The following is a 27,476-nucleotide window of genomic DNA, read 5'->3' as shown; positions in this document are numbered from 1 at the left end:
GTAAAATGCCTGCACTAAAATTAAGTCTTCTATCCTCCAAATTTTCTCAATTATTAATACACTAGACAGCTGCAGTAGCTCTAGCAAAAATAGCAGCCACGCTTTTCCAAAAGTCAAAGCAGCCACACTTTCCTATGTAAGGACTGGTTGCTCTCTGGATCAAATGAAAAGAAACAATCTCCAATGGGACAATAAAACAAAGAAATATGTTTCAGAATGTACACTGAAAAGTGACTTCCCCCCACCACACACACACACACACACACACACACACACACTCACCCTCTCTATTATGAAAAGTTGTGTACATGAAAAAAAGTTGACTGAACAGGCTATCTGTCCAACTCATTGGGATAACAATTCAGAAAATTAGATAGTGCACCCAAGTCATTTTAGTGCATTCTGGAATGAGACTATCAAATTGTGCCTACTCAACTGGAGTGAGGTGAGGTTAGAAAACAAATTATCCTTTTTTTTAGATTTCTAGAAGCAAATTAATGTCTGGGGAGGGGGGGCGGGCGGAGAGTTGTCCTTAAGTTGCTACCTTCATATTAAACAGGCATTAGCATTATTAACAGACTCGGATAATATACATCCTTTATGTAAATATCCATGTTTGAGGGAAAAGCTAAGCACTCAGAGCATCACAATTTAATGTTTTCTCAACTCGACAGTGATGATGAATTTTAATTCAATGGTTACATGCAGAACATGCAACAAGCAAAGAATAGATTTTAAAAGATTCTTTAAAAAAAAGCTTTAATATCAGAGCTTAAGCAAGCACAACACAGCAGAGGGAATATCACTTGTCAAGGTTACATTGAGAATGATCTGCATATAATTCATTTCCCGTCACAGTTCTGATTTCACATTGTTCTAACCTTTAAAGGGAATCAGACCACATGCCTTCATTTCTGAGTAGGGAGATACCACCGCCTCATCCAGGCCTCAGCTTCATACACAAACAGAAATTGCTGTGGGTCTTTAAGGAACCAGAACAAGTCAGAACAGTCCAAGTTCTAAACAAGCATATGTTTGCACCGGTTCTGCACAGTTTGTTCCTAAGAGCAAGCACCATATTTCGTTGCTGCTGTCTCACCATCTACATAAAAATCACAGCCATTTTGCAGTAAATGCCAACAAATGTCAGAAGAGCAGACCGTGGCTACTTGGAAATGGCTGTTAGTTTATTAATATAATCCCCCAGAGTAAAGCTTATGGCGTGAATGTTTTCAAGATGGTCAATATCATTCAGAGGCAGGGCTAACACGACACCAGCACTCTCTACCCCTGTACCACTTACCATTTGCGATCTGTTCTTCGGACAGCCATTGATGTCTTCAATCTTCTCATTTGCTGAAAAAGGAAACACAAGTCAGAAAAATAAATCACCACCACAGACACTTGGAATCGTGATGTTCAGGACCCTTGAGGCCAACCAAGTCCTAAGGCCTAGACTGGGTTTGTCCAATCAGCGCAGGCATGTGAAATAAGGAGAGGCATCTAGCAAGCTTTAGGACTTACTCATCAAGCTGCCGTCCTCCAGGGACAGCTGGGCCAAGGTCATCATCTAAAGCAGAGACAACTGCATTGACGACAGTTTTGGAGCAACGGGGCATCGTGGAAATTAAGACTGGGACCGTGCTTTAGGCTCTCAGACAGGCAAGAGCAACTTCCCAACAAAAGACGGGCTGGTTCAGAGTGGATCAGTCTAGCTACGACTCAGCTCCAGGGCACAAAAGCTATAGATGATATCATGTCACCCCATCTTTAGGCAGATATACGAACATTGCTTTATACTAACAGAATTACTAATAATCCTATTCCCAACTGGTGGCAAACAGGGAAAATGAGAGAGTGCGACTTAAAAACGGCTCATCCAAGGTGCCATGGTAAGTCCAAACTAGATCTGAGATACTCTTGAAGTCATAGTAGCTTTTACCTAGTAAGAGAAGTGAAAGCAAGTGGGTGCACTGAATTAACTGGAAATCAAATACCAATAACAGGGAAGAAAGGGCCAGTCTCCCATGGTGAAGTGTGGAGGACCCCCTGCAGAATGAGCCCAGGATATCTCTGAGGGTGGAGTTTGTAATTGCAGCTGCCCCAAAACAACAGTACATGTGGAGGTCAGGAAACTGGCTCTAGGGGCAGATACTCCAGTCTGAATCCCACCTCTACAGATTCTCAGCTGTGTGACCTTGGCCATGTCACTCTACCTCTCTGGGCTAAAGTTTCCACATCTATGAGATGGAGCTCATGCTACCTATGTCACAGGAGGAGCTATGAGAAATAGATTACATAATGCCAGTAAAATGCTTAGCACAGTGCCTAGCACATAGTGTGTTCTATAAATGGTAGCTATCAGAAATGTAGACATGCTTACCTATGATGTCTCCATCTGAGTTAAGCCCAGAAACTCAGCAGGAATCCACAGTAAAGAACTAAGGATCTGCCTTTTTTTGTGAAGCCTTTATAAGCTTCTTCCCCAATTCCATGACCTCTCACCCCATTGTCCCACCCGGGAGGATAAGGCACACTCAGTTCTCAAAAAATAATCCATAAACATCCCATCAAATGTTCATGAATACAATGCCTAAAACTTCCATGAAGACAATTCTCTGAAAAGGGTAACGGAATCAAAGCGTTCCACACCTCTAGGGTTTTAGAACACCTGAACCTAAACACAGCTCTCCATCGCTTCAGTTGGGCTTATTTTGCTCTCTCTAGTGTTTCTTCCTTGAGAGAGAAGTGAAATAAGAAAGCCAACTAGTGACAAGAAATTGTTTAAAAACCGAATTACCATGAGACTGGATGGTATACTGGATGGTATAATCTACACTGCCTTTAGAAGTTGCCAAAAGTAAATTTGCAAAACAAACAAAAGTAAGGTGGGCTTATGACCCACCTGGGGAGATCTTCAGGGACCCAATGAGTTTTCTCAAGAGAACACTGGATTAGGCATTTTAGAAAGCCTCTTCCACCACCTGCTTCTCCTACTCCCAAAAGAGATGTCACAGAGCATTTAAAAAGCACATAAGCCCTGGTCAGTGTGGTTCAATTGATTGAAGCATCATCCTGTCCACTAAAAGGTTGTGGGTTCGATCCCTGGTGGGAGCATGTGCATCCTCTCTCTCTCTCTCCCCCTCCCTCCCTCCCTCCCTCCCTCTCTTCCTCTGTCTAAAATCAGTTAAAAATAAAAAGCATGTAAAAGATACACAATGAATGGGATTTAAATGAATGGATACTGGTTCTTCAGTTCACCAGAAAACACAGCCAGAATAAAACATTCCTACGTAAACTCCGCAAGAACAAGGACTTCCATCTCCTTTGTTTCCTACTGTAACCCCAGAGCTCTGGGCAGTGAGACACACAGTGACCACTCAGTAAATATTTGTTGAGTGGAACTAAGGAATGAATACTCTGACCATTTCAAACAATCAAAAGTGTTACTGCCTGTTTTGTCCTCTCACTTGTAAATATAGATGTGCATATTGAAAATTTAAAAAAAAATGATCCTTGACGAATGTCACTCCTGCATCCTTGGGAAACAATGGCAGCCCTGCACTGTGACTATAGATTTTGATATACCACACTCGAGAATAAATTGTGGCTTAGGGGCGTCAATGACACTCAAGATATCTTCCAACTGGATACTCATGACGGCCAAAGTCATTGGATTCTGCCCAGATCAGCATTAGGTCATTAGTGCCCATTAAAGTGAAGGATGGATAACTGAGATCTAAGAAATCATTTTAAAGATTCTTTATGTATCTTCTGGATAAATGAAACCAAAAGCTTGATCTAATTACTTCTCTGATTCCTTTTCATGGTCTGTCCCCTAAACCATAGTCAAGTGCTCCTTGAATTCAAATGATCACAAGTCTTACGAGACTAATTCTGCCATTTACAACATTCAAAATAAAACAGTGGGATCGAGCCTATTCCTGACCACGCTAAAGGGTACATGGGAAGAGATCAAACGACTAAGCCCAAACTCAAAATAAACACTGAATAAAAATGCAAAGCGAGTCTTGGACATCCTGGCTTCCAATTTCATGTAATTTAAAGACTTCTTTAAATTCTCAAGTATGTCTAAGGTTGTCATAAATACTTACAGTGATAATAGCAGTTCTGATTCTGCTAGTAAAAAGGAAGAAGAACTTGGTCTTCAGAGCCAAATTTATTAAATCTTGTAGGGGGTCTTTGGCTACAGCCCCAAAGCAGATAACCAGATGCAAAGGCATTGGTCCCCAAAGTCCTCAACTGTGATTACAACTGGCATCCAATGGTAATTTATTCATCCCAGCATGCTCAATACATTCTTAGCCCATTAATGTAGTAACTTATCAGCACACAAGGTAACACTTTAGTAACTGGAAAGCATTAGTGCATTTTTTAAAGAAGAAAAGTGGCATCAAACTCATTACTTTTCCAAAGATCTCCTCTGATAAGTTCAGAGCAATTCACCAGCCTATGCATCCATTCATGGTCCTATGTATGGGGGAAAAGAGAGAAACTGGCTGCCCAGAAAGGCAGGTGACTTACCCAAGATCACTCAATGCTAGTAGGTCATCAAGAGAAAGACAGTACACTCCTGCGTGTTCGAATTTCCTAGTTGTGCTCAGAGGCAGCCCAGATGGTGATAGAAAATAAGCTATCAGCTCTCTTCACCTCTAACAGGAAAACTGTTCCTCTAGGTCTTGGCTTCCTCCTTCTCTCCAATCCTCTCGGTTCATCCTGTTTCCCTCCTTCTCTCTCGCCTCTTTCTTGTTGTTCTCCTGCCTCTGCCCCTTTCCTGAATCCAGCCCCTTCTGGTATCCTTTAGGACAGAGATGTAAGCAGGAAAGGGGAGCTGTCTCTCCCTCTTGATTCGTGCTATTTATTCTGGCCACGTAAACCTTTCTACTAACTCATGGAGATGGCACCGTGATGGCAACTGCTGGCTTTGGGCAGCTCATGACTCAGGAGGGTAATCACACTAATAAGAGGTTGAACTCAGAGAGACCCAGCCCTCGGTCACTAAAGGAAGGACACAAAGAGGCAGCAAAGGTCCATTTCTGCCTCACGGGCGGATGGCAATGATGGAAAAATGGAGACCCAAATAACCCCCCTATCTAGGAAGCCCACCTTCAGGTGGAATAGATGAAGACTTAGATAGGAGCAGTGTCCGTGAAAAGCATTTAAGGTTTTCCTTCAAGTCATTTCCCAACCTGAAAATCAGCTCTTTCAACCATTGGCTCTTGTACTGAAGCTAAAGCTCGGAACTCACTGCCTGGTACCGGTAGCCCTGCCTGACTTTGCCTTGTTGACCCTCTGACTCTATGCTCCAGCTGTTTTACACACGGTTTCCTCCACCAGGAATGCCCTTCCTGACTGCTTCACCTAGTAACTCCACCCTAACTGACTCCAAGTTTAGCTTATAGGAAATTCCTTATAGGTAAATTCCCTGATTCCCCCCTCCCCCAGCACCCCCCCTCCCCCGAAAAAAACACACACTCAAAATCATGAGTCAGGCCTCATAGCACCACAAGTCCTTAATCATTATGCGCAATACTCCTCCAGGGTCTAGCGAGAGGCTGTCCCTTAAAGGGACAATCTCCCTTCCTGCAAGTATTGATGGGCCTTTATTGAGATACTTTCTTTTTAACTTTTTATTTTGAAATAACTTCAAACTTGCAGAAAAGTGACAGGAATAGTACTCTAATCCCTTTTTCTTTATAGGGCACACTCTTTTTCTGAATTATTTTTCTATAGTCTACATCTATCATGTCCTTTGCCCCTTATACTTAGCATGTATTTTCAAAGGACAAGAATATTATCTAACAGCAGAGTTAGAAAATTCAGAAAATTTAGCATTGAAATAATTCCAATGTTCCAATTCTGTCAATTGACGTAAAAAAAAATGTCCTTTATAGCATTTTATTCCAGGCCAGGACCACAAAGTACATTCAGCTGTCATGTCTCATTAGTCTTGAACGATCTCTCAGCTTCCTTTGTCTTTCACAGCACTGATGTTCTGGAACAATACAGGCCAGCTTTGTTTTTAATAGAATGTTCCACAATTTGGGTTTGCCTAAGATTCCTCAGGATTAGTTTCAGGTTTTCCACCCCTGACTGGATTCAGCATCAGTGCTGTGTTCTCTCGGTTATGACACCAGGAGCACGTTGACATCCATCTGTCCCTTACCAGTAATGTCATCTTGACCCCCTGGCCATGATGTCTGGATTCTCCCCTGTGTGGTTACTATATTTCCCTGGGAACCAATAAGCAATTAGTGAGAGACACTGAGACCATGCAAATAGTCTGCTCCTCATCAAACTTCCTTCTCTCGATTTCTGCGTCCATTGGTAATTCTCGCCTTAATTAATCTTTACCGAAAGGTTGTGCTTCCCTCCACATTTATCGGTCAGCATTCTCCTGGACAGTGGGGCCCTCTCTGCTCCATTGATGTATCTATCTGTCTATCAGTATAGACTTACAGAGTTCCATTTTGTTCCATGGTTATAATCCATGACCATCCTCAACTATTTTGATGCTCTCATTGTATCTGATTAGATTGTTTTTTGTCGCCCTGGAGGAAAGAACTAGTACTTGTACGGAGATACCACCAAGGGGGTAGATTTCAACCTAATAAAAGAGCTTTTGAAGGATTCCAATTCTCATGTTAGATCTAGTTTCCTGAGCAGGTAGTAAGCTGCCCATCATAGTATTTAACAGAGTTTATTAACTGCATACATGCATCAGGTTGGGGCTTCTAAAGGTCCCTTCCTAAACTTAGAGCTAAGAGTTGCAGCAGAGTCCTGGAAAGGAAGAAGGTATGACATACAGTTTAGAAGAATGTTCAGAAGAATATCGAATGCTGAGAAGGGGAAACCTCCCGGCCACCTGTTGGAAAAATTCGACCCAGACTTGCAGAAGCAGGGGCTGCAGGGCATAAAATTCTCATCCCTAATCCTTGCTAAATGCTGTGAACCCAGAAAAGAAGATGACGCAGACCCAGGGCCAGGACAGCAGCCGGTGGAATGATAGAGGTCCCTCCAGCCTCTCCTGCAGGGCTGCTGGCCTGAAGGGTCGCCTGGTCACGGGCACTCACTTGAGCCTCTGACGCCTACTTCAGTAGCTCCAGGCCCAGAGGAGTAACTGTCTAGCAATGCTGATGTCATCTGAGTAGATTCAGGGAAACAACCTCCTGAGTAACAGGAAGAACCATGCTGGCTTACATTTCTGTAGCACTATGTTTACTGAATTCACGACATACATACTACCATCCACCACTTCTGGGCCCCCGACAGACATCACTAATCTATCATGACACACTGACACTGCTACCAAAGCCTCATCACCCTTCTCCACAAACCTTTCTAGGCAGCACCTACCAGGTTCTATCCAGGAACACTTCACAGTTTTTAAACATATTTCATATTTTATACCTACCTGGCAGTTCATAAAACTGCCACAAAAGCAGACAAAGCAGGCATGGCTGTGCCCATTGTGAAGAAGGGGAAACAGAGATAGCAGAAGTTAAGCGACTTTTCGGAGGTCCCACAGTGGGGAGGGATGGAGCCGGGATGAGGGCAAGGCCTCTGGGCACGGTCCTCTCCCACTTTCTGTCTTTCTGTCTGTGCTGAAAGCAGAGAGAACTCCTGGTAGAAACACTCTGCATGGCCCAAGACTCAGTCAGAGTTGGTCCATTACATGATGTGACCCTGCTGAGATGGGGAACCAAACCCAGCTCAGGTGCAAGTCATCTCTTACAGGCAGGCCTTTCCAAGAAGATGCTACTCCTTGCAAGGTTACAAGCCTTGCACACTTGCCTCCAGACCCAGCAAGGAGCAGAATGCTGGCCACAGTCAGTGCTTCATGACTGCCTACTGAACTGAAGGGAAGAGAGGAAGAGCCTTGTACTGGGTTCAGTGTCTATGGATTAACAGGGGGGTATAATGCCGCCAAGCACAGAACAGAATTTTCTGAAGCACACTCACCCAGCTTAGATTCCCCTTGCACACTAGTGATGTGATATTGAGCTACGGGCTCGTGGACCTCAGTTTCTGCATCTGTAAAATGGGGAGAATACTGCCTACTTCATAGATATGTAGAGGAAATTAAATGAGAGAAACATTCAAAAGAGCTTGGTAGGAATGATGATAAAGAGGAGGAGGAAGAGGATGAAAAGAAGAAAGGAGTGTGGCAGATCCAAGAATCCTCTCACCTAAGTTTAAACCCTTGTACAATACTCTCCTGTTGAGTGTGGTGGGACCAAGGGTTTATTTTTAACCATCAGGATATGGCAAAGGTGATAGGATGGTACATTCTATAAGGTTCTTTCTCCCAACAAAAACCTTTTTTCTCTTGCTGATAGTGAAGAAGTTGACCAAAGTGGCCATGTTGGAAGACCCATATGGCCAGAAGCTGAGAGGGGCTTCTAGGAGCTGAGAGGGGCCTCTAGTGAACAAGCAGCAAGAAGTCAGGACTCACCTCCTATACCTGCAAGGAGATAAATTCCAACTCTCTGAGTGACCTGGACCCCTCCCTGTTCAAGCCTCCAGATGAGAACGCAACCCTGGCCGACACCTGGACTACAACCTTGCACAGGCGCCCCGCTAAGTCATGCCTGCACCCCCAGTACACAGACACTGCGAGATCATAGATATTCATTGTGTTAAGCTGCTAAGTTTGTGGCAATTTGTTTACAGTAACAGAAACTAATCCAGGGAGGAGAGGAAAAAGGAGAGACGGAAAAGGAGGACCAATGGAAGCTAGTCTGAAGAACCCCATCTCAGGACAGCAGGGAAGCTTCTTTCGCCTTGAGTGGCAGCCACAGTCCAAAAGTTTTAGCTAAGGGCCGACATGCCTGTGTTTTCAGGCACAGCCCCCACAGATGTGAGCAGAGTTACAACTAAACAAGGCTACTTCTCACACTTGAAGGGTACGCAACTTTCCCAACAATACAACACCCAAGGGGCTGTCCTTTCTCTGTGCCTTCTCTCTTGGCATGAGTTGGCCATTGCCAGCAACAACACTCAGCCTAATGCCATATATCTGACCTCCTGCCTTCTCGGTCTGCTGAGCTCCCGGGCAGGACCCCTGGGCACATCCCTTAAAGCCCAAGGCAAAGCTGCCCTCCTGGACCAACCCTCTCCTCCCAGCACATGGCCATGGCATTAACAACCCCACCACCCCGTTCCCTTCCCCTAGTGCTAAAACCAGAACCAGCCCTCTCCAGAGCCTGATCCTTTGACTTCTCAAGCCCAATTAGAGTTGGCAGAATGAAACCAAGTTGCTTTTTAAAATCTTTTTATTTTTTGGAAATATTTCCAGAGGAATCCACACAAAAGGTACCAACAGAGAAGGGGCAAGAATGAGAGAATGTGAGAGCCAGAAAGACAGTAGGAGGTCTGAAGGGGGGCAGAGAGCCCCTCCCAAACCACCAGCATCTTCTTCTAGCCTTGGCCAAAGTCTTTCTTTTCAGACGATCAAGATTAGATTGCTATGTGGGTGATCTTATCAGGAAAAGGGAGCTGGTACCCACACTCCCAGAGCACCAGCCAAATAAATTCTCAACATATGGGACAGGAATATCGTATTTCTCTTAGAGATTACAGGGTTCCATTCCCCTTGCTCTACTCGACCCTGCCTGGGTCTCCACGGTGACTCATCCATCCCCGGCGTAAAATCTGCTCTTACCCACAACCTGGATGATCTGAGCCAGGAGGACACCGTCAGTCACATCTTGCTGGAGATCCTTGATGAGACGTTTGTGGCCTGATTTGGCTAGATAGTGATTGGCCCAGTCCGTGTAGATCTGCAAAAGAGCAAAGAAGCAACTTTAGGAAGCCAGTCGGACCCCATCTGGTCTGAGGCAGCTGCTTGGGCCTGTGCAGCAGCCCCCGTCCCGAGGGTGAGCTGTCTGGGGCCAGCCAGCGCCATTAACATTCAGGGCATTGTGCCGAGGGGGCATTCAGCAGCCATAGCTGGGCTTTCGCCTATTGAGAGATCTGCCGTCAAGGCTCGGGGAAAAGCTAAAGAAAGCTTCAAAACACGCAGAGGCCTGAATGGGCCAGGGGACACGGAACTAAACAGTCTGCGCCAGACGCTTTGAGAGGCTGAGGCTCTAAATGCAAGAGAGGCCTCCCCCACCCCACCGCCGCCACCCCGCCCCGTCCAATCTTTTTCTCTTTATTGAGAAAACGTATGGGGAGGTTACCACCCAATAGGCATCTTTTAATGGGCCATTTCTGGGTATGAAGGGCTATTGAGTTAACCAAGTTCTCAGGAGCCTGGGTCCCTTGTAAAAAAAAAAGCCAAGTACGAAAACACAGAGCCCCTCAATTACTCTTGTGTGAGTGGAGTTACTGATGGCCTCGCAGTAATCTCAAATTTAATCGGTGTAATTGAAAAGCCAGGCATCATGTTCACTGTTGGGATTCTGTGAACAAAACCCAGCAAATTCCAACATATCTGAATGCAGCATTGGTGTACACCACACCCTGAAAGGCAGAGGCTGGGTCGCCCATGAGATCAGGAGCGCAGACCCCTTTGCAGCCATACACAGACCTGCTCCTCTCGGTCACACAATCAGCACAAAAGGATGTTTTCTTCCAAACAGGCCAACAAGCATGAAAAAGCTCTCATTGAAAACTTTCCTAACTGACATAAGCCAAATGCAAACACAATTTAAAACCTCCTTACCAATTTTGAGTGCTAAGCTCCTTGCATGGATTTCTGAGCTAATGGAGGGACATGTAGACCACATTTATCAGCACTTTTTCTCCCCCAGAGTGGTACAAGCAAATGACTACTCAAAAAAGATAACTATCCTACCTCAACTGGGCATTTATTAGCACCAACAATTCACAGACTAACCCATATGGTGTCTGCATCCAAATGATAAAGGTTATCATGGTATCTCCAGCAGCCGGCCTGTAGACCTCCTGTGACTAAAGAACAGCGGGAGCCCTGCCCTCACCGGGACTCTCGCCCTTCATCCTATTCTTCAGAACATCCTGCCCAGAGTAATCTCACACAATGGGGCCCTGGGATGGGGTCTGTCGGTCAGGGCCTGATCTTGCAAAGCAGAGAGGGGGCACCTCTGACTACTCCACCTGGGACAGTGAGGGTATCATCCCCAAAAGGGAAAGGCAGGACTGCACTTTCTATCTCCTCAAGACCTGAGGACAGATTAGCCCTGCCCACCCCACCCCTACCCGGAAGCCCAGTCTTCCAGTGCAGAGACCCACAAATGCACTGTGCACTGCAGTGTGGTGCTATTTCACACCTGGGACCACCCTTAAATCCTCCTTACTTTCCTTCCCTGTGACTTCCAAGTTGCCAGAGATTAAACATCTAATAGAGCAAAAGATCATTTTCAACTTTGTAAGCACTGAGAAAGCTAAGGAAATGGTGTGCCATCTTGGTCATCACAGTGGCCAATCTGAAAAGTCAAGGATCATTAAATGAAACTGTTAACAGAGTGAGAGGGAGGGAGAAAAACATTGAAAGGCAAAGGGCCAGATCTGTGTCCAAGTTATGTAAGTAGCTGGTACACCAGGGAGAACTTTTAATGTTGCACAGCAGTCAGAAATGGCTCTGCCAAAGAAATGAATCTCTCTACCTCAAGCTGTTTAAAACAAGAGCTCTTCTTCTCTGAGCTTTAATCCACCGGCACACCGCTGCCAACTTAATCTCCCAGAGCACAGCTCTCATCTGATCGCCTGCTCAAAAGATCATCAATGACTCCCCACTTCCCACTGAATTAAAGTTCTCAGTGATCACACTGAGATTCAAGGACGTCGTATTATCCCCTGCTCTTCCCCAGACCATGTCTGACCCTTTTGCAGAGGAGGCAGTGCATGTGGAAGTTAAGCGCATGGGTTTTAGAATTGACCAAGTCAAGTAGACCCCTGGCTCTGGGCAAATGAATTTCTATTAGCTTTGCTCAGACCTCAGTTTTATCCTCCATACAATGGAGATTATGCCAAATATATTAGAAACAGGGAGTGGCACATTGGGAGCCGGCCAAACCCATCTGACATGTGTTTATAAACAAAGTTCTACTGGTACGGTCACACCATGTGTTGTCCATGGCTACTTTCACGCTACAATGCAGAATTGAGTAGTGGTGACAGAGAGACCTTTTGGCCCACAAAGCCTCAAATATTTACTATCCAGCTTTTTACAGAAAAAAATAAAATTGCCACTCACTCTGTGTTACAGCGACTGAAGGAGATATGTCTACACATACCAAGTGCTCAGTGGTAATGATTATGCTGACCCTTAGGAAAATGACAAACCTCACACTTCCCAGTCTCCAAACGCATGCCGGCCCTCCCACCTGAGTGCCTCCACCTGGGGCCACCCTGCAAGGCCCAACCCAATGCCAGTCCCCAGCCTTCCTCCCATGAAGTCCCTCGTGATTCCCGGATTGCATCCCGAGCTGCATATGATGCAGAGTGTAGAGAACTTGAACACTGGAACCACCTTTGCACCTTCACCATCATATTTTGGCAGAGACTGTGTTTTGCCCATCATTGCTGCCTCACAGGGAGGGGGCACACGGCAGCAGGTCGGTGAGTGGGTGAGTGATTGCCCCGTTCAGCTGAACAGAAAGAAAAAAGGGCGAATCCTTGGGAAACTGATTACATTTGAGACTTAAATAATGTGTTCTTGCAGTGAATCCTCAAACCATGATCTCAAGTCTCTTTATCGATTGAAAAGAGCAAGGAAGAGAGAAAACAAATCACTCTATAGCTCAGGTTCATCAATCAGGATCCATCCAACAAGAATCATTAATTATCTGGAGTTTCCCCTCCCCTCCCTCGTCTCCAGCTCTCAACTTTTTGCATAAGTGAGTCACAAGAAATCACCCAGGTTTATTTTAAAAACCAGTTTCACAGGCCATGCTAAGAAGCCCTGACATGAGTCAGCCCCATCTACGTCACTAGCTGTCTCAGTAGTTCATGCAGTGAATACCATTCTCCCAAGGGGCACCCTTGGAAAATAAACTCACAATATCCCCAGGCATCAAAACAGACTCCCTCGGGGGATTGCACAACTCAGCAAAAATGGAGCTGGGTAGCGTGAAAGATTTTAGGCAGCGGCTAAGCTAAAGCATGTAGGCTTCCTGCCTAGCCTCAGACACCCAGAATCCGCTTCTCCAGAGCCGTCTCTTCCCCAGAGTTCTGGAGCCTTGAGGGCTGCTATTACTTTAACCCTGAGTCCACTGATCCTTGCTTCAGAAGAAATGAACAGCAAAAAGAACCACACAAGAAGAAAGAAACGCTCCAAAGAAACGAGTCTAGAGAAAAGCTCCAGAATCTTTTCACCCTAGCATCTGAGGCGTCTTTCCCATTGCTTTCCCACTCTGATCCCTCCACCTGCCTGAGCTTAGCTCTCTACACCCCCAGGCTGCTGTCAAAGGCTCAAAGAAATAAAAGGGGGAAGGTGATGGCAGCTGAAGAGTGACTTTGTTTTGATTCACTTATTACCCCTGACAGAATTTCAAGGAGCATGCCAGTCATTTGTTTGCTTATAATGCCACATCCTTCCATATCACGCAGGCTGAAATCAAAGAGGGAAAATTTTGACAGATCGACTGAAGTAAAGAACCTGATTATTAGCTGTAACAAGAAAACATAATAATCGCACTGTGTTAAACCAATGAGGATAATACGTTTATACTGCAATTAGCCTTCAAGTGAAGTGTGTGTGTGTGTGTGTGTGGGGGGGGGGGGGGGGGGGGGGGGGGGGGGTGACATTCTAAGTAAGGAACCCAAGAAAAATGCCACAAAACAAATGCACCTGTGGACTTAACTATAAATCCAGACCCATATGCCGGACAGCCTGATGGGGCCGGAAGGCAGTGTAGCATTAGGATAGCGGCTCCGGGAGAAGGGTGAAATGTATCTCTTGGAAGGAAACGCCAGTGTGAAGAGAAAGTGAGCCAGTCATTCAGCATCAGAGGTGCTTTCCGGTCGAGCAGTTGTAAAGAGAACACTACTGTTTGGCCTCCATTCAAGAGGTCTCGCTCTAACTATGGCCACGTCATCAACATACTGTTTCCATGACTGAGCAGTATGTGATTCAATGGTTTAGATCTGCTTGTTCTGAAGTACAAAAATAATACTGCAACAATAGAATAGAGTGTATACCCAGAACCTGAATACCACTAAGAGTGATTATCTAATTATTCACAATTTTATGAAAATCAAAATGCACCATTTGTTATCAAGGGTAAAGCTGGTAACACGTTCACATCTGCATCCCCAGCATCTAGCAAGGAGTGTGCTACCTACCCCACAGGTGCAGCCACATGGCCACATAACCTTTAAACTGAATGGGATGGTGGGTGGGGCCTGAAATTAGCTGGTGGCTTTTCCCCTGCTCCCTGGTTTCTCAGAAGAGTCCCATTCTGCCCGATGTCCTTGGTGCCACCACATGCCCACCCAGAGGGCAATGACTCTCCTTCCATCCCACCTTTGCCATCTCCTGATGCATGACTTCAGTCATTTGTGCTTTTTCATAAATCCCAGTAATCATAAGGGCAGTGTATTTGGAGTCTTGGGAGCTGGTGTGGACAAGGACTGAGATCTGGCTCTGCCTCTTACCAGCTGGGGGAGTCATGTCCTGGCTGGGGGTTGGGGTTGCTCACTTGTGTGACAGTGATGAACAGGGTTGTTTTATGGATTAAATGAGAGCATATGTGTCTGGCACACAGGGTTAAATAAATGGTGCTTATTCATATGCCAATTAATAAACTCTAGGCTATCTAAATTCTGGGGAATAAGTTATTCTAGACTGTGGAGAGTTTACACTTCTGAGAGCCACACATTTTTATTCCATTGGAAATCTTTCCCAAATGGGTTATCATGATCCCTGCTTTTTAAATGAACCCAGTTTCACCAATCAGAAAGGATATATGCACCCATATGTTCATAGCAGCACAATTCACCATAGCTAAGATCTGGAAACAGCCTAAGTGCCCATCAGTAGATGAATGGATTAGAAAACTGTGGTACATCTACACGATGGAATACTATGCTGCTGTAAAAAAGAAGGAACTCTTACCATTTGCAACGGCATGGATGGAGCTGGAGAGCATTATGCTAAGTGAAATAAGCCAGTCAATGAAGGAAAAATACCACATGATCTCACTCATTCATGGATAATAGAGACCATTATAATCTTTTGAACAATAATAGATACAGAGGCAGAGCTGCCTCAAACTGATTGTCAAACTGCAGCGGGAAGGCTGGGGAGGGTTGGGGGGCAGGAGGGAGGGGGGTAAGAGATCAACCGAAGGACTTGTATGCATGCATATGAGCATAACCAATGGACATAAGACACTGGGGGGTAGGGGAAGCCGGGGTATTGTCAAGGGCGGGGAAAAAAAGGACACATATGTAATACCCTTTGTAATGCTTTAAGCAATAAAAATAAATAAATAAATAAATAAATAAATGAACCCAGTTTCATTTTTTCCTTGATGGCCCACAGACATCGCTATGAGTAATAGTGTTTAATGCCCTTAGGGCCTGCTGAGTTGCTGGGCCTTCTGTAAAAGAGCCAGTTCCTTTCAAACTGGGTGTAAAGTAAGAGAAAGTACTGTTCAAGTAAGAAGCTTGATGGGACTTTGTGGCACCCCTTTGAGCTGCCCCCAGGTTCAGGAGAGAAGGCTTTTGGCTCTCAGCTGATCTCCAGGCAGGTAAGGCTGCTGGGAAGCTGGGCTCCAGGAGCCCCAAGGTGTGACTGGGTTGTGTGTTCCTACCTGAGCACATGTGGAATGGTACCACCAGCCCTCCCTCTCGGCATACGTTTTGTAGTACGGTTAAGGTTTGCAATACGGCTAATGTGAACTTATTTATACCAAGGAGTATACATCTCTGCCTAGACCCAGAAGGCAGTACATAGCAGCGGGAAGGGAGGAACCCACTGCTGTTTCCTCCCTTGTTATCTCCAGTAATCTACTTATCCACAACCACCAGAGATACACCCTGATACCTGCCCACTTGTCTGTATACATAGCAAGTGGCTAGAGAGAAGGGCAGGGCTTATCGCTAACCTGGATTTCCATCTTGCTCCACATCCTGGCACCATCCTTACTCTTGCTTTACCCATGAATATCAAGCCAAGATCCACTGCTTAGAGCCGCATGCTCACTTGGTGCTTTACGCAAGCACTGCCTGAGCAGCTGCCTGCACTGGGTTCTGCTCTCGCTGCAGTCTTATGTAGGGACTTCAAATGTCTGTAGTGACTTCAGAGAACACCTGCTAGTCAGACCACTTAGGTTCCAATCATGCCACAAGCACTTCCTGGCAGAGTTATCCTAGACAAATGACCTAAACTGCCTGAGCCTCAGCGTCCTCGTCTGTAAAATGGATCAACTGCCGATTCAGGTTATTGTGAGACAGTAATCTAACAATGCAGGGCACATAGTAAGGGCTCAGTATGTGAGCTATGATGATTCCCAGGAAGAAGATGACATTCAATGCAAGCACTTTGCAAACAATGGATTCCTTTAGTTCTTGCTACTCTATTGGGAAAAAGATATTATTTCCTCCTTTTAACAAATGAGGAAATTGAGGCTCTGAGGGGTGACATGACTCTCCCAATGTCACGTGACAAGTATGCCGGGTTGGGAAGAAGTAACTAGTTCCTAATGATGCCACACGGCTGCTGAGAGGCCGACACGGGAACACCAGCCATCGAAGGTCAAGTGCCACAGCAGTGTGGGAAAAGCAGCAGGAGAGGGCAAGGCTTATTGCACAATAGCCAATACAGTGTCACCCTGTCCTGCCCCTGGGAACAGAGTGGCCGCTTGTCACTCAGAGCTAACAGATCCAAGAGGGGAGCTGACACTTTCCCATGTCACCAAAGCACAAAGCAAACATAACTTCACAACAGTGTCACAAAACTAAAAATGCCAATAGGACATGAGTTGCGGTTGCAGGACTGTATCCAAACAGGGAAACACTCAGGAGTAAAGTCCCCCAGTTCCAGTCTGAAGTGGGGCAAGGCCAGCCTGAGACCCTTGCATTGAATGTCGGGCCGGGCCTGGGAACGGCCCAGGCCACACAATGCCGGCATTGTCTGTCAGGGACAGGAACAAGCAGCAGGTGGGCGTGCACAACAACTCCAGAGGTTTTGAAACTGTGCCTTTAGGAAAATAAACCAGGCTGGTGAACGTGCTGGGAGGGACTGGTGAGATCTTAAGGATGAGCATGTAGGCGCTTGCTTACTCCACACGTTGGGTTAACCCACTTTTAGTGCCTATGATCCCCCCTTTTATGCACTCGGTTCTCTTGGGACAGGCATTGCTCTGCACCACATTCATAGTAAACACAATACTTTCCCATTCACTTCCTCATTTGGTCACCATCACCTATGCATGAGGGATAGATGCTTCTGTAGAGAGCCTACTGTGTACCAGGAGTTTACAACTGTGACCTCATCTATAATCGCTCCCTGCTGGAGTGACAGCTCCAGGAAGACAGGAATTTTTATCTGTTTTATTCACTGAAGTTTTCCAAATATCCAATACAGTGCCTGGCATGTAGTAGGTGCTGACTAAATATCGATTAAATAAATGAGTGATCATCCCCATTTTATATACTGGAAAACAGAGGCTCTGAAAGGTGCACAGGGTCTCAGAGCTAAGAGCAGGGGCTACTCCCTTGGCCCCAGGCAGCCTGCCAGGAGCTCTCACAATGGCAGAGTTGCAGCCAGTTCTCCTGGGGCCTCCCTGGAAAATCAAAAAAGGGCAGGCGAGGATGAAGACGAAATTGCTCCTGCTTGCTTCCGAATAAAATGGGGCCTCTCAGCAGTGCTTCCTCTCACCCCCTCCAATCTTAGAAGTGAGATCGTAACAACTTTCAACCGCAGGTCTAACAGCTCCAAGAAAACCAAGTGTCAGAGCCCACTTGGAATTTTTCAAGTATTTTCTGGCCCTTCCCGTGTTCATTGGTCACTAATCCGACATGCTCTCCTTCCAAGTGCTTCCTCTACGGCTGTAGTGGGGGTCGGGCCCTTCCCTGCAGGTCTGGGGGCAGCTGCTTAGCACTTTCACAGTAATCATCCTAAAACCCACAGGAGCTTCTCAGCGCTGCCTGGCAGGGCGGCCACACCTGAGGGGATGGTGACAACCTGGGCAATAATACAGGCCTCTTTCCAGTCTGCTTCTTAACTGACCTTTTACGTATTGGCCTCTATTTGGTCTTGCAAATCTCCACAGCTCCCCTCATCTGCACACTGACTCCAGGTAAAGAGATGCCAGCCACTGTGCCTCTTGGTCACTCCCATCCAGCCCAACTGCATCGGCTTAGCTTTCCAGGCACAGGCTCTTCCCCAGCCAGGACCCTGGAGTCCTGGGTGACCTCGGGCAGGTTGCTTAACCTCTCTGAGTCTCAGCTTCCTTTCCAGGGGATTGTTGGACAGACAGAGGGAAATACTGGAGCTAAAGAACCCCACACATATTTGGGCACAGAGTATGCCAAGGTTTGTAACCTTGGGAAAACCATCCTTCTGAGTCTCAGCTTCCACATCTTTAAAATGGGATGATGTTCTATTATTCCATTGTCTATTGAGGATTATTGTGTCTAATGTTTGCAAAGCTGCTTAACACAGTGCCCAGCACATGTTTAATATTAAATGTTAGTTCCCTTTCCTGCCTTTCCTCCATGTCCCAAACCCATGAATCTCTCAGGCCCAACTCTCATACCATGGGCTCCAGGCTGCATTAAGCTTCAGCCCTGCTGGTGGTTTTTCTGGCCTGGCATGGCCTCCCTCATCTCGTCCACTTAGCAGGACATTGCCTTCTCCTAGAAACCAACCCAGACTGCCAGGCTTCTTTCCCTTCTCTGAAACCCTACTGCACCTATGATTAAGCAACCCTGTGTGTCTGGCTCCCCAGCCGCTGTGCCTTTGCCCACGCTGTCTTCTCTGCAACCAGTACCCTCTACCCCACCACCTGGGAAACGCCTACTCAGTGTCTTAAAACCTAGTCAAGTGTCAATCCCTGCAAAGCCATTCCCAACCCACCTTCTCATTCCCAACACAGAATTATTTGTTCCTTCTTCTTGGCTTCAAAAGCCCTTTGCAGATGCCTTTATCATGGCTATTATACCTACCTACTCACATCTCTCTCTCAATGAGGAGCTTCTTAAGAGTAGAGAACAAGTTTTATACATCTCTGAAACAGTAAGATGGAGAACATTAGAAGCATTAGAAAGGTGAAGAAAGGTGCACAGGGTCACAGAGCAATGTCTGACTCATGGCAGGGGCTCGATAAACAAACACTTGCACCCCTATGCTCATAGCAGCAGAATTTACAGCAGCTAATACCTGGAAACAGCCCAAGTGCCCTTCAGTAGATGAGTGGATAAAAAAGCTGTGGTACATTTACACCATGGAATACTATGCAGCAGTAAAAAAAGAAGGATGTCTTATCCTTTGAGACAGCATGGAGGGACCTGGAGACTATTATGCTAAATGAAATAAGCCAGTCAGAGAAAGACAAGTATCACATTACCTTGTGGAATCTAATGGACACAATAAACTGATGAACAAAATAGATGCAGAGACATAGACACATGGCACAGACTGTTAAATCTCAGAGGGAAGGTGAGGGAGGGTGGGTGGGAGAGAAGAGATTAACCAAAGAACTTGTATGCATATATGCATAACCCATGGACACAGATAATACTCTGGTGAAGGCCTAGGGGATGGTGGTGGGGTGTGAGTGGGGGCTAGAAGGGGTCAATGGGGGAAAAAAAGGGACATATGTAATACATTCAACAATAAAGATTCAAAAATAATGAAAAAGAAAAAAACAAGCACTTATTGACTTATTGGAGGGTGAATGGATGGACAGAAAATGAAGGAACAGATGGATGGAGGGGGAATAGACTAATCAATGTTCAGATAGATGGACATATGGATGGGTGGGTGGAAGAAAAGATAGATGAACAATTAAATGGGGAGATGGCTGGCCAAATGGATGAATGAATGGATGGGATGGATGAATGAATCTGTTCCCTTCACTGTCTCGATGCCAAAGTCCTTGAAATCACAAAAGTTTGATGTACCTTTTAGATTAGTCATAGCACAAGGCACAGAACAGGAACTGATGGGCAATACTCCACTGTGAGAATTCCCAGCAGCAACATAGCAGGGCCCACCTGATAGTGAATGCTCAAGTTCTTTTTTAAAAGACAGGCACAGGTAACTAGAGCAGGCCGGTACTGGCTCAGGAGTCAATTGTTAAACTTAGAGGAAATTTCCAAGCGGGTTGTTAAACACAGCCATTATTTACAAAGAAATATCAGAAAGAGAAATTAAGAAAATCTAATTTACAACTACATCAAAAAGAATAAAATACCAAAGGCCGGGTTTTCTTCTCTGGGCAGCTGTTTCCTAGTTGTCCAATTCTGCATTACCAGATTGGTCTAAAATTACTCCAAATATTCTCTGAAAGGATTAATACAATCTGTATGATTAGATGTTTCTGATTCTCTACAATATTCTCTTAGGTGTTTCTGAATCCCAAAGGACCAATTCATCCCCAATTACAATTACAGCATTTTAGTGACAGAACCTCTGGTGACCTGGTTTACAGCTGAAGAAAGCCCTAACTTTACAGCTGAAGAAAGAGAGGTCCATTGAAAAATGTAATATTAAATTACTTTTATGTTATTACCAAGCCAAAATATATTTAATATAACACAGGCACTCTATGGACCTAAAATAAATATATAGGCCACAATAAACTCTAATTAAAAACGAAGCAAATAATAATGTAGCTTTTTTTGTACACTAAAGCTGAACTTAGCAAATTAAATACTCTAAAAAATAAAATATTTGCTTTCAAATTGTTTAAAATTTTTCCAAATTCATTAAAATTTAATTGACATATAATGACCTGCATATATTTAAAATGTATAATTTGATGAATTCTAACCTAGATATGCCCTTGCAGTCATCACTACAATCAAAATAAACATTTCTACCAGCCCCAAGCACTTCCCCGCAACCTTTATAACCCATCCCTCACACTGCTACTGTTGCAAGGCTAACACTGATTTGCTGTCATTATACCCCCTGGCCAGAAAGCCAGTTGCTAAAGCACTTGGCAAACACAGGTGAAACAGGAAATATTATGTTATTTCTTCCCCACCCCCACCATGGGGAGGTGTATGAATATGCAAATTTAAGGGAGCAAGCTGAGCTAAAATGCTTTAAATGAGAAAAAGAGAATCCTGGGAGTGAAAGAGATGCGGTTTAAAGCTGGGAAGCAGGGAGTCTGTGGGGTGGGGTGGGAGGAGGGAGAAGCCCTGGAGACAAAAATCTAGGGGCATTGCATGAAGTGGTCCATGATCTGAACTGGCCCCTTTCAATAAAATCAATATTCTTACGGGTGCTTCCTAGGGCAAATGAAATCCTCAGGCAAACCAAGAGGTGCCAAGTCCTGCTTCCCAGTGGGTGAAGGGACAGGAGGGAGTAAGCCGGAGCCTCACGTGGTTAGGTTGCTCCCAGTTAAGAGTGATGAGGTTTACCCACAGGACAAGTGGGAGGACGGTGAGCTCGCAGTATCCCTGGGCAGCACGTAGCAGCTCTTGGTCACAGGGCACTTCTTCAAGGAATGCTGGCTGAAAGGCCCTCTTCCCTGCCTCCTCCCTCCAGCACAAGGCTCCTGGGTTTTGGCATCAGTCTCCCAAACATTTCTGGTCTTAGGCTGCCCAGCCTCCCCCTGCCCCCACAGTCACTCCAATACCCACAGAGGTGTCCCAACTGGCCCTGCTCAGAGTACTCCCTCGCTCCCAGCCACTGCCTCAGCCTGGCCTGGTAATTAAAACTCACCTGAACCTCCTTCCCTTCCATGGGGGCTTGCTAGGCCTCAGGTAGGTAGCTGCTAGGGATGGCCAGGCGAGTCACTGTTCCCAATTAACATTTCCAATGGAGTCATCAATACTTTAAAGTCAGGAGATTGATGTGAGGAAATGGAATCACTCTGGCAAGCTTGGGGGATGTGGTTTTTTGTTGTTGTTTTTTTTATGGTAAATGGTTTTTTATTTTGGTTTAGATCTTTTAGGACCATTCAGATCACAGCAAGTGAGTAGCTGTAAGCTGGGCATTGCTTCTTAAAATTCATACTACCCAACACAAACTGTGATTATTTGAGGATGCTCTCTTACCCAAGAAACCGGAGTAGTGGGTAGTAGTTTAAGGATTCCCCTGGGTCAAGTTGCTTGAGAAGATTACATAGCCGCCTGGTTTACCAGGGAGAAGCGGATTTAGTGAGCAACTCAAGCGTGGGGTGTGTATGGGCAGCCAGGCTTTCCCGCTTTCCTGTGTGAGAAAAGCAAGGTGGTGGGGTCCGTCTTGGTTTCACTTAGAGAAAGAGGGAGGTGGAACCGGTTGGGGGCCCTGGAAAGTAAATGGGGCAGCATGTCTCCTTACTCTCCCCACTTCCAAGCAGGTGTAAGGAATAATTCCATGCATTTCCCTGAACTTCATGTTAGTGACGAGAAAATGTGTAGTGGTTCCGAGTGCGCACCTCTTAATGCACAAATCCAGGCAAGTTACTTACACTCCAACTCAGTTTCTTCCTCTGTAAAGTGGAGGTAGTAGTACTGCTAAGATAGTAGTAGTACTACTAAGACATGTGTAGAGCAAGGAAGATGGGCCAGGTACAGAAAGCCCCGGATGCCTAGCAAGGGGCAAAACTGGGAAAACAAGAACCTCTCCACACCCCACAGGGTAACCTATCCTCCCCTAGCATATCACTGGTCCTGTGGTTTGGACCCCTGATCTTTCATATTGCTGGTCAGGCAGTTTAGACCCCCTGAACTTTTCCTCCCTAACGATAACATCTAGGCTTCAGTTGTATTTCAGCTCCAGGCCTAGAAAAGCAGCTAAACCAGAAAAATAAGTGATACTTGGCTATCTCAGGATGTCTAGCTACATTGACTAATGACCCCCTGCCCTGGCACTGACCAATCAGTGGAGACCAGGACCCTGAAAGAGCACACCTGGAAAGCTGATGAATATTTTATTAAGACCCTTCCCTGAGACCTCCCCTAAGATTTCCACCTGCAAGAAAGAGATAAACACGCTCAGGACAAATGACCCAGTACAAGTTCTCTCTCCAAGGAGCACACCCATGCCATTGCCTTCCCCGTCTCCCTCCCCCACAGGCCTGTATCCCCTAGCCTCTAAGGCACCCCACAAGACTTGCAACCCTTGCAACCTGGGGAGCAATGGGTATCAGGAGCTTGTCTTGGGCTAACCCCCTGAACCCATCTCCAAGGCCCCCTTTTCTCTGGCTTCTCGGTGAGCCAAAAACTTTCCTGTTGCTTCTTCTATGCCCTTCCTTGTTTCCCTGTCCTAAGGATATTTTTGCTGCCATCATGGGCCCAACACCCTTTGGTTCAGTGCTATGTAGCCTTTCCCTTTGGATATGCCCATCCCCCAGTCCCTTTTCCTTAAATAAATTCAATTTTTCTTTAATCACTGTCCGAGATGGCTATTTAGCGTGCCTGTGCACCATGGACTTTAACCTTCCGAGTATCTAGCATAAACTTATACTAAGGATTAAGTGAGAAAAAGCAAGCACCTGTGAGCACACAGCATAGGTATTTCATGAAGGGAATGATGCTTATTAAGGAAGGCCCAGGTGCTCCAAGTCATTGGGCCAGGGGGACCTTAGAAAGCTTGACATCTGCCGGAAGCCGGTCCATCCTTGCTGCTTGACACAGTCGCTGCAGGGAAGAAACATCTGCACAGCATATGTTTCAAGGGACCTGGCATATATAGCATATTGTTCTTAATATGTTTGCTCTCCTTAGTGCCATGTGTTTTAACCAAGGTCACCTCTCCGAGAAAGGTTGTTTCCCCAGGTGGGGCTTTTTCCCCGAGGTTAGGGAGGGGATACAACCCCTTAACTAAGTGCCAGGCGGGTAGTTAAGCTACATAATCTTTACTCCCTGGAATGGAGATAAGAAATGCCCTAACCTTTGTAATAGAAATTGACAGGATTAAAATCGGCTGGTATAAATATAGATGTAACAAGACAACAAACATCAGTTCCTAATCAGATCCTAACCAGAACTTCGCTGGAGATCCCGACCAGAACTTTGGCTGGAGATCCTGGCTAGAGGTCCTGACTAGGCTGCTGATCAACTGAAGGCTGTCTCCGTGTCATTCCTTCTTCGCCGACTCCGTCCACACCTTTGGGGACCCCTGGACCCGCTGGGGTTGGACCCCAGCAGACATCCTCATAAATGGTCAGAGAGCGCCATCCCATCGGGCAGAGAGGCACAGGGCCTGGTCAAGGCAGCACTGGGCCACTTGTGGGAAAGTTGTGTGGCAAAGCTTTAAAAATCTCTGGAGGGTAGGCAGTTCCCAGCAGTGGCTGGCACTGCCCTGCCTGTTCCCCAGTTGGGAGCCTCCTTCCTTTCTCAGCAACAACTCAGCCAAGTGACTTGGCCTTGGTGGAGGTGGCCGTTGTGCCCTGGGCCCCTCTCCAGGCCAGATGTCAGAACTCTCAGGCCTCGGCATGTAGGGCTTTTTTTCGTTTTGTATTTTTGGAATAGGCTTTTCCTAGGAAGACTAAACGATACCAAGCTGGCACCCAGGAAAGAAGCGTCTCCCCTACCCTGGGGACAACCTGGCCCAGAGCACAAAAGAACGATTTGCACAAAGATACTATTTATTTTACAAAGTCCTGGAAGCAAGCCCTGATTGATTTATCTCCAGAGAAGAATAAAGTCCTAACTGCAGCTCAGCCTCCCATCTGCAGTGGCCACAATTTACAAAGCTATGTGGTAGGCATGATGGAATCGGAGCCTCGCAGTGATCTGGGGAAAAAGGGAGGTGGCACATGCTCCCCATTTCATAGATGAGGAGGAGAGAGCTGAGCTGGACAGATCAGCATCAGCATGGCAGCCCCGTATTCTAACTCAGTCCGGCCACCCAGGTGTCACAGGGCAGTTACAAAAACCAGGCCCGGCCAATGGATGGCCACAATGGGGAGACATTTCTAGGACGAAACTAAAGGGAGTCTTGTCTTGTGAGAAAACGGGAGTTGGAATTCTGTGTCTACTCAGCCAGGGTCAGCAGGAGATGGAAATCCCCGTGCAGTAAGAGAATGCTCATCGAAGCTCGGAGCCACATGCCATGGCTTCATTCTACTGAAATATCTATTTTTAACAACCTTCCTCAGAAAGAAATCTCTTCCACAGGGCAGTGAGCCTAGATCCCGGAGCTGAAAAGTAATAATAACCCAAAGACACCCCCGTTCCTCGCGCTTCGCCTGGGGTGGGGTTAGACATCTAAAGCAAAGGACACAGCAGTGCCCAGAACCCCAGCAGCCTTCCCCCTCTAATGAGCCAACACGCCCGGAGGACGGAGGCAAGGAGATGGAAAATACTCAGAGGGCTCCATAGAGCAGCTCACATGGAAAACAGCCTCAAACTGCGTCAAAAGGTACCTGTGGGGGGAGTTTTTTCCTACAGCATTTCATACCAACATCAGTCATGTCCTTGCCGGTACAGAATACCTACTCACCCAAGCAAATGTTTTGGGGGCTTAAACGTTTTACAATCCATCATTCCAAGGTCAGTTATGCACAGTCATCACTAAGCAAATAAGAGCAGCACACTCTTCCCTGGAAAATAAGCCCTTTCTAAAGCTTACAAGGTTCCTGTCACCTAGGGAAGGGGGTTTGGGGGAGGGGCAGGGAGACATATGGGGAGGAGGAGGATACACTGCATCATTTTTTTTTTGCAAGTTAAACAGACCACATTCAAGTGACCATTCTGATTGTCAAACCAGAGCGCCACTCTGCCTCGAGCCTCAGGGCCGCCTTCAACCTCGGGGTTGCATTAACAAGCAGGCGGAAGGTTAAGGAGGCATAAAGAAAAGAAACACATCTTGCCTTTTTGCTTGGTGTTGCAAGCTCCCACATGGACTCCCCACAGGAGGCAGAAAGCCACGGAGGTAGCTGCTCCGTGGCTGGGAAGATCCTATCCATGTTGTCTGGCCAGGGGTGGGAGAGGCAGGGATGGGAAATCACTTCAAGTTGCCCCCAGACAAACCCCCTCTGCTGGGAGGCCCTCTGAGTACTGCCTTATGGCTGTCAAACCCTCAGCAGAGGTCAATCTTCCTCCCGGTTGGAGACCTGCCACACCCTTTGGCATCCTCCACCTTCCTGATCGTGGCCTTTGGTGTTTGCAACTGTATTTTTTTCAGGCCTTTTACCACTTCCAGACACATCCTCTCTACCTGCTCTAAAAATACACCCCTGGGCCCGCAGCTTTGAGGACACAGGAAACAAAAAGCAACAAGGAGGTGGCAGTTAATACCGAGAAGCGTTCTGCAGATGAAAGATTGGCTTGGAGCCCTCACGTTCCCACCTAGCAGAGAAGACAGACAGCAGCCATCTCTAAACACAGTCCCAATCCAAGCAGACTTCATCCTCTCTCCCCACAGGCCCTGCCAGAGTCCCTCGAGGCTGCTTACCACTTTATAATGGTCGCAGGAATCCCAGCTTTGGCCCCGGGCGGGAACCCACAAGTTGATGCTTATGGGCATGGCTTGACCTACAGCACAGTCCCGGCAGTCCGCGGCCTGCACCCTCTCGGGGTGTCCAGTTCAAAGCACTGTGGAGGCGTGTGAAGCCTCGAAGGTTAATTTTAGCTGAAGTCACGCTCCCGCCGCGGTCAGATTTTCTTACACAGGCCACCTCCTGAATAGCGGCAGCTTATGTTACCCCAGCGCGCTGGGCGGCCCTCTGGCCCTGGGCCCTGACTGCAGACGGCTACAATTCTTCCCTCTCCATCTCCCCACCAAACTCCCTTTGCCCTCCAAAATAATCTGACTCCCCGGGCTTACATTAAAGGAAATAAATCACAATTCCTTTGCTGCCCCAGGCAAACAAACTGGGGGATGGCACCCCATCCCCCTCCTCTCCCTCGCCCACACATCGGAGAGGCTGAGAGGCTGGGCAAGGAAGCTCCAGGCCAAGGGGCTGCACAGACTTCACTTGAACTAGGCAGCGGCTGCTGAGGCCACACAAGCGCAGATGCCCGATGTGCTTTAATTTTCTGCAGTGAGGTTTTGATAGCCTTTGTCTGTGCTGCTGGTGGTGTGGTGCCCACAACGTGTCTCATCTCTTTCCTGTCACTCACTCTGTCAAAAGGAAAGATCACACTGCCCACCCTTCCATTTCTCTAAAAGGCTGACGAAGGAAAGGAATCTGCATGTTTCCACCCAAAGATCTCACTCCGGCAAAGGAAGAGAGTGTGAGCCCTCATTCAGCTCAGCAGAGGTTTGAAAAAGTTATCTGGGCCTTTGCGTGGCAGCCGGATCCCAGATCTCAGCACTCACTGGGCGAGTGTAGATGCAGGAGGAAGGTCACCAGGAGCAGCCCATTTCAGGCCCCACTTCTCGCCAAAATCAGTGATTGGGACCCAGGAGCTGACGG

At 46.5% G+C, this 27,476-nt stretch overlaps 1 protein-coding gene across 3 annotated transcripts in view; it reads right to left on the bottom strand.

Moving 5' to 3' along the window:
* Nucleotides 1–27,476, bottom strand: part of NAV2 (neuron navigator 2) — a 365,341-nt gene that overhangs the window by 230,744 nt on the left and 107,121 nt on the right. For all 3 annotated transcript variants that reach the window (XM_005869395.2, XM_005869393.2, XM_005869394.2), the window contains exons 2-3: nucleotides 9,686–9,803; nucleotides 1,304–1,356 (exon numbers count right to left, since the gene is read on the bottom strand). In XM_005869395.2, the coding sequence (XP_005869457.1) occupies nucleotides 1,304–1,356; nucleotides 9,686–9,803 (171 nt within the window). The remainder of the gene's footprint in view (nucleotides 1–1,303; nucleotides 1,357–9,685; nucleotides 9,804–27,476) is intronic.

Source organism: Myotis brandtii, unplaced genomic scaffold, assembly GCF_000412655.1.
Source record: "Myotis brandtii unplaced genomic scaffold, ASM41265v1 scaffold293, whole genome shotgun sequence".
Taxonomy (NCBI): domain Eukaryota; kingdom Metazoa; phylum Chordata; class Mammalia; order Chiroptera; family Vespertilionidae; genus Myotis; species Myotis brandtii.
This window is presented reverse-complemented; position numbering and strand designations above follow the sequence as displayed.